At 44.8% G+C, this 16543-nt stretch overlaps 1 protein-coding gene across 1 annotated transcript in view; it reads right to left on the bottom strand.

Moving 5' to 3' along the window:
* PRCP (prolylcarboxypeptidase) overlaps positions 1–16543 on the bottom strand; it is a 47788-nt gene that overhangs the window by 11238 nt on the left and 20007 nt on the right. Inside the window, exons 2-5 of the mRNA XM_063127861.1 lie at positions 6419–6559; positions 6179–6280; positions 5355–5536; positions 1506–1663 (exon numbers count right to left, since the gene is read on the bottom strand). Of these exons, the coding sequence (XP_062983931.1) occupies positions 1506–1663; positions 5355–5536; positions 6179–6274 (436 nt within the window). The 5' untranslated portion in view covers positions 6275–6280; positions 6419–6559. The remainder of the gene's footprint in view (positions 1–1505; positions 1664–5354; positions 5537–6178; positions 6281–6418; positions 6560–16543) is intronic.

The following is a 16543-nucleotide window of genomic DNA, read 5'->3' as shown; positions in this document are numbered from 1 at the left end:
CATTGGTTCCATTGTCGTACTGCTCTTAACAGTCAGGAAGCTTTTCCTGATGTCCAGCCAAAATCTGGCTTCCTGTAACTTGAGCCCATGATTCTGTGTCCTGCACTCTGGGAGGATCGAGAAGAGATCCTGGCCCTCCTCTGTGTCTCCCGTGTCTTCTCCTCTCCAGGCTAAACAGGCCCAGTTCAGTCTCTCCTCATAGGGCTTTGTTTCCAGACCCCTGATCATCCTCATTGCCCTCCTCTGAAAACGCTCCAGCTTGTCTGCATACTACTTGAAGCGTGAAGCCCAGAACTTCACCATGACCATTGCTTGGTCATGGTAAAGTACACCTGTGGATGCATATGCACTCATAGGCTGCTTCCAGCCTCCAACCAGTTTTATCCAGCCTCTCATAGTCCTACCAGTTATCTTTCAGAGGGAAGCTTAGCTCTTGGTGGGGTTTTCTCATTCCAAGATGGTTCCACCTGGAAGCACCGAGGGAGAGGCAAGACAGCATGACTCATTTCCATCAGCTTGGTTGCAGCCAGCTGCTATTTTTGGGGTGGATTCCTGCATTGAGCAGGGGGTTGGACTTGATGGCCTTGTAGGCCCCTTCTAACTCTGCTATTCGATGATTCTATGATTTAGCTTTCCCCCTCCTAGAACAGCCTCCCTCAGTGGTCACTGCACATGACCAAACATTTACATCATTTCTGAAGAGTGTGTGCCTCAATTTGCTTGTATTCTTGCTCCCTTCCCTCATTCTCTTTGCATCATGTCTATTAGATTGTACGCCCACGGGAAGGGAGGGTGTTTTAAAATATCTGTATAGTGCCTAGAAAACTTTAGATGCTTGATTCATAATAATGAAACTGCTTGCTCACAGTTCTAAGTTAAAGTAAAGAAACAAGTACATGGGAATCTGCCTTATATCGAGTTAGACCATCGGTCCATGCACTACCTAGAGATGGTAGGACTTTCTCCATGCAAAGCATGTGCTTCAACTATTGAGCTACAGTCCCGCCCCACTACGCCCCCCTCCCCAAGTTTTTCCAGTCATAACGTTGCATCTCTTACGATTTTGTAATAATGTAAAATGTACATTGCTATGAATGAACCCCTGTGCTCTTTGAACAGAAACCATCCTTGCTGCAATGTGGCAATGGATTTATTACAAGTCCTGGTCACATATGTAAGGGGGGCATTGTGTGGAAACACACTCATCTGGTCCTTGACTGGAGGAGAGAGTTCAGCACTTAAGAAGTCAAGAATGGCAGCAACACAAAGCCACACGCCATGTCGATACCTGCTCCGCCCTCCCAAACAGAATCGCTTCTTCATTCTGAGGGACAGGCACTTCCTTGGGTCATCTGACAGCCTATATTTCCCCCCTCCAGATGTTTTCCTGTTCTAGACCATAATGCAGATGTGGCTGGGGTTGGGAGCACAGCAGAGAGATTAAGCGACGAAAGGCCTCGCTCCATTCTGGACAGGCTCTACTATCGTCTTCACTAGGTGCCCACCTGAGGAAGAGAGACGGTCAATGGCCGCCCAGGAGTTCCGGATGCTTTCCGAACAATTGTTCCCGCTGTTTGTGAAGTCTCGGGTCACGATGCTGTAGAAACTGCCACAGGGAACCAGGTTTTCAAACTGCCAGATAGGAGCTGAAGCGGCAAGAGCTCTGTAAACAGAGGCAGAAGAGACAAGATTGGTAAGTAAAGCAGTCTACAGGCAAGCACCTGCAGAAACAAGGCCAGTGTTCTATCTTCTGACAATGTCCACTCCCAGAAGAGGCTTTGACTGCTCCATTGTCCTGCCACCTTCACGGAATTTGACACGGGGTCCAGATAACTACGTCTTCCACTCATCTGCTTATGCTTTCCCACCACTTCTGCCAGCCTTTTTCTCTTAAAAGTCTATTAAGAGGAAAAGACGGAATAGATGCAGCATGATTGGCAGCTCCAGGGGTCCTTCCCAATGGAGGGCTGCTACCACTACCAATGACAAGACAGCTATTCAGTGTTTTTTCCCTTAATGGATTTTCTGTGGTAAGAAAACGGATGGGAGCAGCAGCAGAAAAACAGAGGAATGTCACTAGTGGAAGACAACAGCGTGTGGACCTTCAGAGCGTTTCAAATCTGACCTCTGCTTAGCCTTCATATCTCAAGGATTTTTAGGAAAAATTATTAATGATCTTTCATTATACATTTCATATATTTCATTAATGATCTTTCATATATTTCATTAATGATCTTTCATAACAAGTGATTAAGATCTTCTGGAGAAGCCTTTCTTTCAGTCCCACCATCTTCACGGGCGCGCTTGGTGGGAACATGGGAGAGGGCCTTCTCGGTGGCTGCTCCGGTGCTCTGGAACTCTCTTCCCGGGGAAGCTAGGCTGGCTCCCTCCTTGATGGGCTTTTGGAAGCAGGCTAAAACTTGTTTGTTCCAGCAGGCCTTTGGAGAATAATCTGGCCCTCCATCTATGTTAATGTCTTATAATTTTGTTGTGTATTTTAAACGTTTATGGTTTTGTTTCCCCACCACCACCCAATGTATGTTTTAAACTTTGTAAGGCTGCCATGAGGCCCAGCATTGAGCAAAAGGCGGGATACAAATAAATATAATAATAATAATAATAATAATAATAATAATAATAATAATAGATAGGCCTTGTTCAGATAACACGCTAAACCATGCTGCTTTACCACAAAATGGTCAAGGCAGGATCTACACTACTGCTTATAATGGTTTATAATGGTTATGACCACTGTTCAGGCCCAGGACACATTACAAATACCGTTTTTAAAGTGTTATATCCTGCTTGGTGTAGATCAGCATTCCCTTAACCGTTTTGTGGTTAAGCAGAATGGTTTAGCATGTTGTCTGAACCAGGCCATTGTGCTTCAACCTGAGGGTTATCACCATGACTAGGTTGTGCGCACCCTAAAGGAGGACATGCCAGGGGCAATACCATTTATAAATATAAAGGAAAAAAGAGGGAGAAAGTAGTAGAGAAAGATCAAAAGACATTTATAACAACAAATTAAATTAATTGTTGCAAGCTGGGGTTAAAAAAAGTGGGCTCCAGGTATGGAAAAGGTTGGAGGTTTGTTGATTCAAGTTCTACCCTGCCTTCTCAACCTGCCCAAAGCAGATTATGAACACAGCATGACCGTTTGAACACTAAATCATTACGGAAGTGGTTGCAAATGTAGGCTCTGCTTCACTTTTCTGTTGGGAAAAACACCAGGAAGGTCTGTGGTTAAGGAAGAGAAAGAACCCAGAACCATAGAAGGACATACTGGTTGAAGACCAAGCAAAAAAAAGTTGGAATTGCTTGGGGAGGAACATTAACATAACTTTTTAAATCATTGCTGGGGTGGGGGAGAGCAGAAATACATTAATGAAATAGTTTCATCTTACACAATGAGAACAGAGGCAGAGACCAGGTTAAGGGAGGCTCCCAGTTTTGGGAGAGAGCATGAACAGAGCCAGGAGAACATAGAATATTCAGAGTGAGTCTTCCATCCAGAATGCCCACGGCCATGTTTGAGAAGCCTGCAGAAAGCCAAGCCTCCATTTCATCCAAAGATGTTCAGTTCGGCCATGATCTACTGCCATGATTCTTATTTTCACAGAGCGTTAAGCAAGTGCCTCTGCACCCCCTCTATCTCACGCGGTTTGTGTATGTGTGTATGTGTTATCAGTGCCCTGCAGTTCCTGTGAAGTGTGTGAAGGTACTTCCTTGCTAGCACAGGTTTTGCATTTGAACGTAAACGTGGGGAATGCAAAAGCCACCGTCACACAGCTAGACTCACTGTGTGTTTAGCCACAAGTAAACCTCACTTTGTTAGGTGGTGCCTGCTGGCACCTTGAATGTGCACAGGAATGCAACCTTAGCCTAGTTCTCATCAAGCTGAAGCGGGAAGGCAGGGGAGGTCCATCTGCCTCGGCCATATTACCTCAGAATGTAGGTGGGGGCTGATGCGACGGAATGCTCCTCTATACAACGTCAAGCACATAGAAAGCTAGGTGTCAAGGGGAAGGAGTCTAGCCTAGCTTTCCTGATATGGCATGTCTTTCAGATATCTCAACTTGGTTGCTTCATCGTCGTTTGAAACTTAATATGGCAAAGACTGAATTGCTTGTTTTTCCTCCTAAACCTTCTCCTCATCTCTCATTATCTCTTACTGTCAATGATGTTACACTTACTCCAGTCAAGGAAGCTCGTAGTCTTGGCTTTATATTTGACTCCTCGCTCTCCTTTATTCCTCATATTGAGGCAGTAGCTAAATCCTGTCATTTTCCCCTGTATAATATTGTCAGGATTCAATCATTTTTGTCTGTCTCTTCTGCCAAGACGCTTGTTCATGCATTGGTTATTTCTCGGTTGGACTACTGCAACCTTCTTCTCACATCAGTTTGTTGGTTTCTGTTCACCACTCTGCTGCTAAGATCATCTTCTTGGCTCGCCGCTCTGACCATGTTACTCCACTTCTGAAATCTCTTCATTGGCTTCCAATTCACCTCAGAATCCAATATAAACTTCTCCTGTTGACCTACAAAGCTTTTCACAGTCTAGCTCCTTCCTATCTTTCCTCTCTCATCTCACACTATTGCCCCGCTCGTGCTCTTCGATCCTCAGATGCCATATTTCTTACCTGCCCAAGGGTCTCTACTTCCCTTGCTCGGCTTCGTCCATTTTCTACTTCCAGAACATTTGCAAACTACAAGTTCAATCACAGTTTTTAAGGCTCGGCTAAAAACTTTTCTTTTTTCTAAAGCTTTTGGTGCTATATAAATAAATAATAATAATAATAAATAGAACTTGATTTTGATCTTACTCTTATACTGTTAGTTTTACTCTACCCTGTGCCTGTTTGGTGCATTCTCTTCCCCTTCTTATTGTTTTATTATGATTCTGTTAGAATGTAAGCCTATGCGGCAAGGTTTTGCTATTTTATTTTACTCTGTACAGCACCATGTACACTGATGGTGCTAAATAAATAAATAAATAATGCTAGTGCTCTATTATAGGGTAAGGGAGAGAGGGAAGCCGTAGGCTAAATCTGGCCCCACTGCGACCCCTATCCAGCCCTCTAGGGTACCCCAGAAGGCCCCACACTGTCCCCTGGCCCCACCACCCTTCCCTCAATTGTATGGTGGCTTCCTGGGTTTTACACAGATTTTGTCCCCACTCTAAAAGGTTTATTTATTGGCTTTCAAGCTAAAATATGCTATTGCTTTTTGGTATTTCTGATTCCATTCTCTTTTGACTTTGGCCCTTAACAACAACCAGTTCTCTAAGTAACCTGTCGAGTTCCACATTGGACAACGTCATTTACTGGGCCTGTGTTGCTCCGCACTCACCCAATAACTATATGAGGGTATTTCATTCGAAACCAGGCAGCAAGCATCCCTCCGTAAGATCCTCCTATGGCAATGACAGGAGTGTTTTGGATTCCAGGAACAGTACTCTTCAGGTGCTGAATGAGCACTGCAAAATCAGCCAGGGCTTGCGCCGAAGACAGGTAATTCAGGTGTTTGGCATCCTGAAACAAGATTACAGAATGTTTGCATAGCACAAGAAGCCTCTCCCACAACTCCGCAGGAAGTAAAAAATGCCACATTTCTCACACGGCTCAAGAGAAAGGCCACTGGAAACCGCGGTGACCTGGGAGTTCAACGAAAAGGCCTAGCAGAATCCACACTACAGCAGACTTGACTACCCACAGGACAGCAGCTCACGAATCCACTGGCGTGGATACTAAAACGGAGCAAGGTCCACTCATATGAGCATGGAATGCATCATGCAATGCATCACTATACCCTTGGAGGACATGTTCCATCAGAAGTGCATGGAGCTATGCTAATGGGTAAAACTCTTCCCGTTTACCGAAGGAAACCCTCACAAATGCCACAGAACGAAACTGTGTCACCTGCGCTGTAGCAGGACTATAGGCATAGCTATTGGGCCACTATAATGAATTTTGGCTGTATTTTACTAGCTATCCACTCCTCCATTTGGGGTTCCGTTTTGTCATAACCCCAAATTCTTGTCATAACCCCAAATTCATTTATAAGGGTAGTCCTTTTCCATCTACTGCCCAAACATTTCCAGCTGCCCTCTAGATAGAACATTTTTTTAATCATTAAAAAAGCAAGGGCTAATTTGAACAGGAGAAGATACTCACAGTGAATGATTTGTTTCCAAAAGGTAGCGATTCCCCATAGTATCTGTGTTCAGCAAATATCAATATGGCATCAAGTACTTCAGCCACGTTCCACATAAAACCCTGGAAGGGAGCAAACGTGTGTATGAAACCAGCAGAGAGAGAGATTTAGCGCTTATGAAATCCCTAACATTTTCTAAGCACTGTATAGACACTGAAGATGAACCCTGCCTGCAGGCAAGAAGCCTGAACCGTACTCACTGTATTATTAGCAAACCAGGTGATGTCTCCTTCATTGCCAGTATAGAAGAGGATCGACCCGACGTCTCTCTTCCAGTGCTGGTCTGCTATGAGGTAGCGCTGCTTGAATGTGCGATTTTCAGCAAAACCAAAATGGTCGATCTGTAGCAACACACAGAAAGGAGCCATGATATGGAAAGCTGGCAAACATGGAAAATCCAGTGGTGCTGGGTACCATCTCATTCTGGTCCCAATCATACTATGTGTGACTCTGCACTAGCAAGATTCATACTGCAACAAGAACCATCTGAAGTGAACATAGAATCATAGAGTTGGAAGGGGCCTATAAGGCCATTGAGTCCAACCCCCTGCTCAATGCTTGAATCCACCCTAAAGCATGCCTGACAGATGGTTATCCAGCTGCCTTTTGTAGGCCTCCAGTGTGGAAGAGCCCACAACCTCCCTAGGTAACTGATTCCATTGTCATACTGCTCTAACAGTCAGGAAGTTTTTCCTGCTGTCCAGCCGGAATCTGACTTCCTTTAACTTGAGCCCGTTATTCCGTGTCCTGCACTCTGGGATGATCGAGAAGGGAGCCTGGCCCTCCTCTGTGTGACAACCTTTTAAGTATTTGAAGAGTGCTATCATGTCTTCCTCAGCAAGGAAGGTTAAAGAAAGACAGCAGATGGAGCTGTTGCACAGTGTAAAACTTTTTTTCCAGTCAAACCAAAAGAAGCTGTTGGAAGCCTTTTGAAGAATCTGGCCTATACAAGTGGACGTAAGTTCTAAAACAGAAACGCTGTCAGAAATGTTACAGACAGCTGTTCTGCTGCAGAAATGGTGTCCCTTTTAAATAACTCAAACATTGCAGCCTACATTCACAAGAGCAAAATCAAACTATACAGGGTAGTCCAGGAGAATGTATTTAATACAGCGCAGCTTACATTTGTAAGGCTTTACACGTTTTTTATTTACACATTTTTTATTAAAATGGGGACTCCAAGATGGTTTGCAACAACAAAAATCTCAATGAAATCAGGAAGCCAGAAAGCATTATTAGCTGGAATACAAGCAAATAAAGCAATCCACAACCGGAAAAAATAAATACACATTAAATAAAAATGTCTTAAGTCACGAGTCTAAAAAAATTCAGTGAAGGGGCCTGCCTTGGAATAGAACTCCATAATCACGGCTTCCACCAAAAAGGCCCTGTCACGCATCCTCATGGGTAAGCTATTATAAGCTTGCATTAAGAAATACATGTTGAGCCTGTTCAGATGACACACGAAGCCATGGTGGTTAAGAATTTTGAGCTAAACGTAATGGCTTAGGGTGCCATGTCAACCATGACTTAGCGTGTCATGTGAACCATTCCTAACCATGGTGGCTACATAAGCATAGCTTAAACATGCTCACTAATCATTTGCTGTAAGAGGATTAGTGGCCTAACCTTGGTTTAGTGTGTTGTCTTAACAGGCCCAATCTATAAGCAAGTATAGCCAAGTCTGAATATCCTGGAATTCTATAGGAAGTCGAACATGCGTATGTATGAATAAAACTGCTAAAAAAAACACCAAGTTTGAACTTTGGTCTATTTAACTTAGCTCTGTCCTAACTTGCTCAGCGCATACATAATGCCCCGATCACTTAGCCATAGGGGTCATCTAAACCAACCAGAACTTTGGCTAATGCTAATTATAATTTTCAAACCAGTTTCAATCCCTGCTTACATAAGGAAGACCAGGACTGGTATTAACCAAGGTTTGTGTTCAGAAACTCCTGCCCATTTGGAATTACATTTATTGCACGAGTGTAGCCAATAAGATTCTAAACCACTCTACACAGCATGCATTTGTACTAGAGCGGATGCACTATTTGTATCTGGGAAAATGCAATTACACTCAGGAAGGTCATATGCTAGCATTGCAGGCAACCAATGGATGCTTTCTGTGATTTTACTTTACCAACTGAGCCTAGTTTGATTGAACTTTTTGATTTTTACATCTTTTTCTGGAGACTTCTTTGGTGACTGGCCCCTCAACACTTGAATGTTCATCTGCCCAGGAAGAACATCTCGGTAATGGCAAGACCAATCTGGCCCAATACTTGGGCCAGTGATGTATCTGCCTTTTTCCTCTTCCCTTCCAATATCTTTTCCTTTACTTTTTTTAAAAAATTATTGTGAATATCAACAGAACAGAAAATACATAGTGAAACCGGGGAGGGGGGGGGAACACACACCATAGATTATGTATATAGAATTATCATCATTTCCATCATATAAACTGAAAAAAGGGAGAGGGTTATACAAAGGTTTCAAGAAAAGCAGACCAAATATCCGTATATTTATCCTCTTGCAAGTTGCGTCTATCTAACACTCGTTCAAAAGTTGATAATGTTATGAGGTCCTCTATCCATTGCATTATGGGAGGTGTAAATTTGTCCTTCCAGTGTGATAATATAAGTCTATTGGCTGTCATAAGGGCTCTGAAGGAAGTTAACACTGACCATGCGTTAACTTCCAGGAGACCGGCAGGTAATTTAGAAGGACCTGCACATTCTTCCATATTATAGAGTGTTTCAGTACAAGGTTCATCCTTATTATAACCTCCTCCCAAAAGGGGGCACCTACTGGGCACTGCCAAAACATATGACTTACTTCCATGCCTTTTTAGACTGTAAGTCTGACAGTAGGGACTGTCTTAATATTAATCTTTGTAAGCCACTCTGAGAGCCATTTTTGGAAGAAGAGTGGGATAAAAATGCTGTAAATTTATAAATGTGTTCATCTATTTCCTTAGCAGCTGTATTATCCCTCTGGGGTGTAAAGCAGCTGAAAAATTCCTACACAAATATTGTAAAGAAGAGAAAGCAAACAAGGTATTACACTCACACTGCAATCCAGTTGCCAATGCTGGAACAGACCTTATGGGAGTGTCGCACTATGGATATGATACGGCTGGCACGTCCACTTTTCTGATTTATTGCTTAATGTAAGTTTTAACATTTGGGGGGCCCTACTTGGGCCCAAAGGTGATTCAAATGCATAAATAAAGTTAAGATCATGGGGAATCCAAACCAGCTTTCAATGGGACATGGCAGAGGGTAAGAGGCCACATCCTGCCCGTGTTATTTTCTCCCTGTGAAAAGGTTCGGGGAAGTCACAGGACATCCTCTTGCAGTTCAAGCCCATGCCATCAAGTCTCATTTACACACAATTTTAACTTTGTAAATTGCTATTAAAAAAAATCACAATTTGAGAAGTGTCAAGCCTAACCATTCAATCCTATGCATGATTAGCCAGAAGTTTTACTGTCATCAAGTGTGTTTAGGTTTGCAGCCTAAGGGTTGATGCCTGGATGGTCTGAGGCCAGGTTGCCATTGGTTTTGGCATAATAGTAAACAGATGAGTAAGAAATTCAGGATTAGAATCCCAAAAAATAGAAGTGCTATTATGAGCCTGCCAGTAGACTTTACAAGCATAAAAAGAACCTATAGTGAACCAAGCAATGGGGCTTTCAGGTTCAAAGGTTGCTTTGGGAAGACTCAATAACTATGATGATACTATGGAGATGAAAGCTTGTTTAACAGCTTGGGAAACTTTTGTGTAGAGACACAGAGGGACATAGCCGATATGCGGACTACGGGTATTTCCACAGTCTTTAGGGGAAGCTGTCTGATTTATATTAGGACGCTGAACAGCTTATTGGCACATTCTTGGCCAAGATCCCATCAAAATGAACAGTGGAGACCTGGTAAGGGACCACTCCCTGCACATCACCGGAGTCAACGCAATCTCCTATTACCTTGCCCTAATTTTCATGCCAATTCAGGCAGGGACTAAGAACAAGTTAATCCAAAGATGCTGGGAGTCACAATAGGGGAAAACATCTGACAAGAATTGGGTGTTGGCTTAATTGCTTGGCTTCTGACCCATCCCTAGGGGATGAGAAACAGATTCCATTGTTTGAAGGATCTTACCAAACTCCTTCCAAGAAGGCACCAGCGTTCTCAGAAAATGCCTGACCCATATCATTCACTCCTGCTCTCCTATTCAACAAGAGAAGGATTTCTATATAAGACCACGCCAGACTTTGTGGCAAATTAGCAAAAGCTTCTTAAGCATTTTGGTGTTTTTGTAAATTGGATGAGAATGAATAAACAAATACTTACTGCACATCAGTCTAGGGAAAAAGGCTGACCTGTGGGTTGGCAGCAAGGCTAGTATTTGCCGGCTAGTAACTTGCAGACATTTGTAAGCCTGCGTTATGTGATGCCAATTGCTCTCCATCAGAAGAGCAAAATTAAAGCAATTGGTGAGGCACTCTGTGACATCTTAAGGGCCAGATGTTGTGACACAGGCTCTCATGGGACTAGCTTAAAAAAGCAGGAATATTCCACAGGTAGGTCCGCCTTCAGGGTGCCACAGACCTTGCAGTTGTTTTTGCTATACCAGTCCAACACAGTTCCTCTTCTCGAATTACATCAGTGGAGTTTAAAAGCTAAGCAGGAAGCAAGGAAGTCAAATCATTGTGAAAATACTCCACCACCCACCAAAAGAGGAAGTCAGCCTGGCATTCTAGCTTCATATAGCATCTTTTGATCCCTAGTCCAGAAAAAGCAATGCCTTTGTCACTGCAGTGACGTTTCATGCATAAACCGAGAAGCTTCAAAAGGCAGAAGAGGAAGAAAGAAACAGAAAAACACTGACCGAAAAAGGACTTATGATTCTGTTCTGATGGATATTTGTCATCAGATACGTACTTGTTTTATTCAAAATCCTACATTATGCAGGAGTTTTAATTCCAGGGGGAATATCTGCTTTATGATTCAACTGTGTTTTGAGCATCAGAAGGAAGAACAGAAATTTGGTTGAGTAGATTCAAGCCTACTGTATGTCACCACGGCAGCTATCACCTCAGAATAAGGGATCAGTTCCCACATCCTGGTGAGGATTGATGCTCACTCGTCAACCACTGTGTCGCAGGCACTCAAATCTCACCATGGCTGTAACATACAGAGACAGTCAACAAGTTTTCTTTCTACACAGCGATGCTCCTGGACGCCCCACACATTCTTGGCTGTGAGATGCCATTTCAAAGTGTGCTTGCCCAGCAATTGTGTCTCCAGCACCAAGGGTGACACTTGCTCTAGAATTCTGCAAAGTTGGAAGGCAGCCTTGGGAACACGCATCTGTCTAGGACACTGTTAGTCAAGAGTAGTTGAGTGATGAGGAACTTCCAGTCCATGGTCTGAGTTTGGCCCACCAAAGCCCCCCTGAGGCTCCTCCCCAGCTGAAGCTCGCCACCCCACCCGCGATGGGAGAGGGGAGACTGCTCCATCAGGAGATGACACTTCAAGGCAGCCCTGGCTCCTTGAGGGAGCTCAGTTGGCTTCACTCCCCTTTGTCTTACCCTTAGGAAAAGGCAAGTGAAGCAGGCTCCGTTGGAAGACAATACTGGGTTAGATTGACAAATAGGAAGCTTCTTTCTACCAGAACAGACTGTGCTCCAGATTACACTTGCGAGTTTCATAAGGTGTTTGTTGGTAATAGTTTGCTGCTTAACTGCCCTGTTTGCTTTGATGAAGTCATCTGGAGCTCATGTCATGCAGCCAACTGAAAGCAATACCCAGAAGGAAAATATCCGATCGGAACTCACTCCACCTTGTCAATTAAATTCTCCAGGGATTTGCCCACAATACATGACTAATTTTAGCAGGCCTTATGAAATACTAATTGTTTCTCTCCTAAAATTTTGATTACTTAGGATGCCCTTAAATGACAGTTTGATGCAGGCTTCCTTTTGTTTGGAATCACACTTGGTTTTTAATTACAAACGCAGCCGTCCCTACGCACATATGTTGCCTGAAGATTGCTCCCACATGGCTTAGACATTCATGAAGCACATCCCTAGATGCGTCTAGTTCAATTACCATTTACAGTCCCAATACATGGTGCTTTGGAAAAACAAGCACAAAGAGGCCTCTACACCTAAGAAGCTTACAAATCAAGGCCAGAATCTTAAGAGCTACTAAGGTTGCCAGAAACATGATCAGACATGTCTGAATGTAAGGGTAGTGGTAGCTATTTTTCATCCAAAATTTTTTGCCCTCCAACTCAAGCTCCTTCTGATTCAAATTTCATGGAAGAATACAGACACACATTCAGGCAGAGACTATAGACCAGAAGATTGCCAGCACAGGTGATTTCTTCTTCAAAACAAGGTGTCCAAGTGGACAGTTTCATGAAGCAATGAAAATATTTATCTATTACTTTTATATCCCACCTTTTTTCCTCCAAGGAACCCAAGGCAGTGTATGCAATCCTCCTCCTCTCCATTTTATTCTCACAACAACAACCCTGTGAAGTAGGTTGGGCTAGAGCCTTTGACTGGCCCAAAGTCACCCAGTGAGCTTCCATGGCCAAGTGGGAAATGCAGGTTGCTTACCTGTAACTGTAGTTCTTCGAGTGGTCATCTATGCATTCACACATATGGGCTCTGCGACTGCGCTGAGACCTAGATCGGAACCTCCAATAGCTAAGCGACACGCTTTTGGGCGGGAACCCCTCCCCACGCCACTGCGCATGTACAGTGGGTTCCCGCCCTTACCTCAGTTCATAGGAGTCTGACATCGTGCTCCCATAAACATGAATATAATTAATCAGTTTCAGATGTATCATAACACATGTATACAGTGCTCTAATAAAGAATAACATATGCCACCAAGTGGGGTTGGTGGGTGGGTTGTGTGAATGCATAGATGACCACTCGAAGAACTACAGTTACAGGTAAGCAACCTGCATTTCTTCATCGTGGTCTCTATGCATCACACATATGGGCGAGTAGCAAGCTGACATACCTTTGGAGGTGGGTTGGTGAATCATGTCCCAGCCTCAGAGCTCTTTAGGTTAGTTGTCATCTCAGGACTTCCGAGAGCACAGCTCTCCCGAAGGTGCAGTCCTGACGGGCTCGAGTGTCCACGTTGTAGTGCCTGACAAACGTGGATGGAGTAGACCACGTTGCAGCCTTGCAGACATCTGTCAGGGAGACTCCCCTGCTGAATGCAACAGATGTTGCTACAGCTCTAGTGGAATGAGCCTGAACTGACTGTTGCAGTTCCAATTTTGATACAGAGTAGGCAAGATTAATTGTCTCTACAATCCACCTTGATAGTCTCTGACACGAGACGGCCAAGCCCTTAGATGGCTCTCCATAACAAACAAATAACTGTTTAGTTTTTCTAAAACTTTCAGTCCTAGCTTTGTAGAAGGCTAGGGCTCTCCTTACATCGAGCGTATGGAGAGAAGTCTCGATTGCCGTCGTCGGGCTCGGGAAGAACGCTGGGAGAATAATGTCCTGGGAGGCATGAAAGTTCGACACCACCTTAGGTAGAAATGAAGGGTCAGTGCGTAAAACGACCTTGTCCCTATGGAACACTGTAAAAGGTGGGTCAATTCTGAGAGCTCTAAGCTCGCTTGCACGTCTCGCAGAGGTGATGGCTATCAGGAAAACTGTCTTAAATGATAAAAGTCTAAGGTCGGCTGTAGCCATAGGCTCGAAGGGTTTAGCAGTCAGTGACTGTAAGACCACAGATAAGCTCCATGAAGGTACGACGTTCTTGATGGTCGGTATCGTATTTTTTAACCCCTTCAAGAATGTTTTCGAGAGGGGGTGTGAGAAGGGCGAATACCCTTCGACACCGTCATGGAACGCTGCTATCGAAGCTAGGTGAACCCTGATCGAGGACAGTCTTAGACCTTGTCGGTAAAGCGACAGCAAATATTCTAGTATTGTAGAAATAGGACATGAGATTGCTGGCTGATTGCTCTTTGAAGCAAAAATTAGGAATCTTTGCCATTTCTTGGCGTAAGATTTCCTCGTTGACGGTTTCCTCGATGCCATCAATATTTGATCAACTGTTAAATTTACGGTACCGAGAGAGGCGTTGGGATTATCCTCCACGCCGTCATCTTCAGTGTGGATAAATCTGGATGCCGAACCTTGCCCTGGTGTCGAGACAAGAGGTTCGGTATCGACGGGAGCCTGATGTAAATTTGTCTCGATAGACGAAGAGCATGCGGAAACCAGGCCTGTCTTGGCCACCACGGTGTTACTAGGATGCAGTCCGAATTGTCCATCGTGATCTTCGCTAGGACCCTTGTTAGGAGAGGGAACGGAGGGAAGATGTACAGGAGATTTCCTTTCCACGTTCTTGTGAATGCGTCTCCTAGTGAATTTTCTCCTTTTCCAGCTCTGCTGCAGAACCTGGAGCAGGCTGCGTTTCCCTCGGTGGCGAAGACGTCGACGGCTGGATACCCCCAGCATCGAAAGAGGTGTTCCCTGGTATCGACGTCGAGCTCCCACTCGTGGTCGGTGTGGAAGGACCTGCTGAGTGAGTCTGCGATGACATTGTCCTTCCCTGCAACATGAACCGCCACAAGGTAAGTATCCCTCTTTATACACCAATTCCATATTCTGGTTGCAGATCGAGTCAACGGGTACGACCTGGTTCCACCCTGTCTGTTGATATAACAGACTACCGTGGTGTTGTCTGTGGCTATCAGGACATTTCTGCCCTCGATGATCCGGGCAAAAGTCTTTATCGCATACTCCACTGCCAAGAGTTCTAGGTGGTTGATATGCTCTTCCTTCAGGAAGGGGGGCCATCGCCCTTGTGCAGTAAGGTTGTTGCAATGGGCTCCCCAGCCTTCCATGGAGGCATCGGTAGCGATCGTTACCGAAGGCGATGGTCGTTGAAACGGGACGCCTTCCAACAAATTCCCCATCGAGCGCCACCATTTCAGCGATGCCCGTACTTGTTTCGGGATGGAGAGAAAAGTTCTGTGAGCGTTGAGGCGAAGGTCGAACGTTCTCAGGAACCATCCTTGTAAAACTCTCATGCGAAGCCTCGCAAACGTGATGACGGCCGTAGTGGCTGCCATCAAGCCCAGTAGCCTTTGAATTGTCCAGGCTGAGTGTCTTGTTCGCTTCTCGATATCGACGATGGAGTCGTGAAGCGTCTTTGCTCTGGCCAGAGGAAGGAAAGCTTTGCCATCCAGGGATGATAAGGTCACCCCTATAAAGTCTATCTTCCTTTGAGGAGTTAGAATGGACTTCTCTTCGTTGACCCAGAGGCCTAACGAGTTCAATAAATTGAGGGTCGTAGATATATTGTCTCGTAGCGTGGATTTGTTCTCCGCTACCAGCAGCCAGTCGTCCAGGTATGGATAGATGAAAATTTGTTTTTGTCTTAGATGGGCGCAGACTACTGCCATCGTCTTCGTGAAGACCCTGGGCGCCGTCGAGAGTCCGAAAGGGAGAACGGAGAATTGGAATTGTTGAGTTCCAATGGCGAATCGCAGGTAAGGTTGATGTGACTCCCTGATCGCTATATGGAAATAAGCGTCCCTCAAATCTACCACCGCGAACCAAAGGCCTGCGTGAAGGAGTTGGAGTACCGAAGAAACCGTTGTCATACGGAATTTCTTGGGGCAGATGTAGTTGTTTAGATTTCTTAGGTCCATGATAGGTCGAAGACCGCCATCCTTCTTCGGGACCGTGAAGTAGCGGGAGAAGAATCCCTGGTTGATTTGATGTGGTGGCACCGGAGAGATAGCTCCCTTCGCTAGGAGGGTCTGGACTTCGAGGAGAAGAGGTGCGGACGGTGCTGTTACTTTCGGTCCCGAAGGAGGAGGAAGGACATCGAATTCGATGGCGTAGCCCTGCTTGATGATAGTGAGCACCCAGGAGTCGGTTGTTATTAACTCCCATTGATGGAAATGGGGTGCTAGGCGGTTCAAAAATGGTGGTAGATTTGGGGCACGGGAGTCAAACCCGCTGTTTTTTGCTAAAGTCAGGTTGACGTTTATCCCCCTGGAATCGACTCTGGAAGGGCCTTTTCTTCTGCAACTGCTGTTGTTGTTGCCTAGGATGGGGTTGATAAAATGGCCTGTTTTGGTATTGTTGGGCAGGTGGTTTTGTCCAACGACGCGGTTTGTATTGTTGGGATGGTGCATTGAAACCCATCCTTCTAGCTGTCGTACGGGCCTTATAGATGGTATCTAGTGCCTCGTCCGTCTTGGAGTTGAAAAGTCCTTCCCCGTCGAAGGGTAGGCTTTCAATTCTGGTTTTGGTCTCCGTTGTC

This window comes from Elgaria multicarinata, chromosome 5 (assembly GCF_023053635.1).
Source record: "Elgaria multicarinata webbii isolate HBS135686 ecotype San Diego chromosome 5, rElgMul1.1.pri, whole genome shotgun sequence".
Classification (NCBI taxonomy): domain Eukaryota; kingdom Metazoa; phylum Chordata; class Lepidosauria; order Squamata; family Anguidae; genus Elgaria; species Elgaria multicarinata.
Note: the sequence above shows the minus strand (reverse complement) of the source record. Positions and strands in the feature narration are given on the sequence as shown.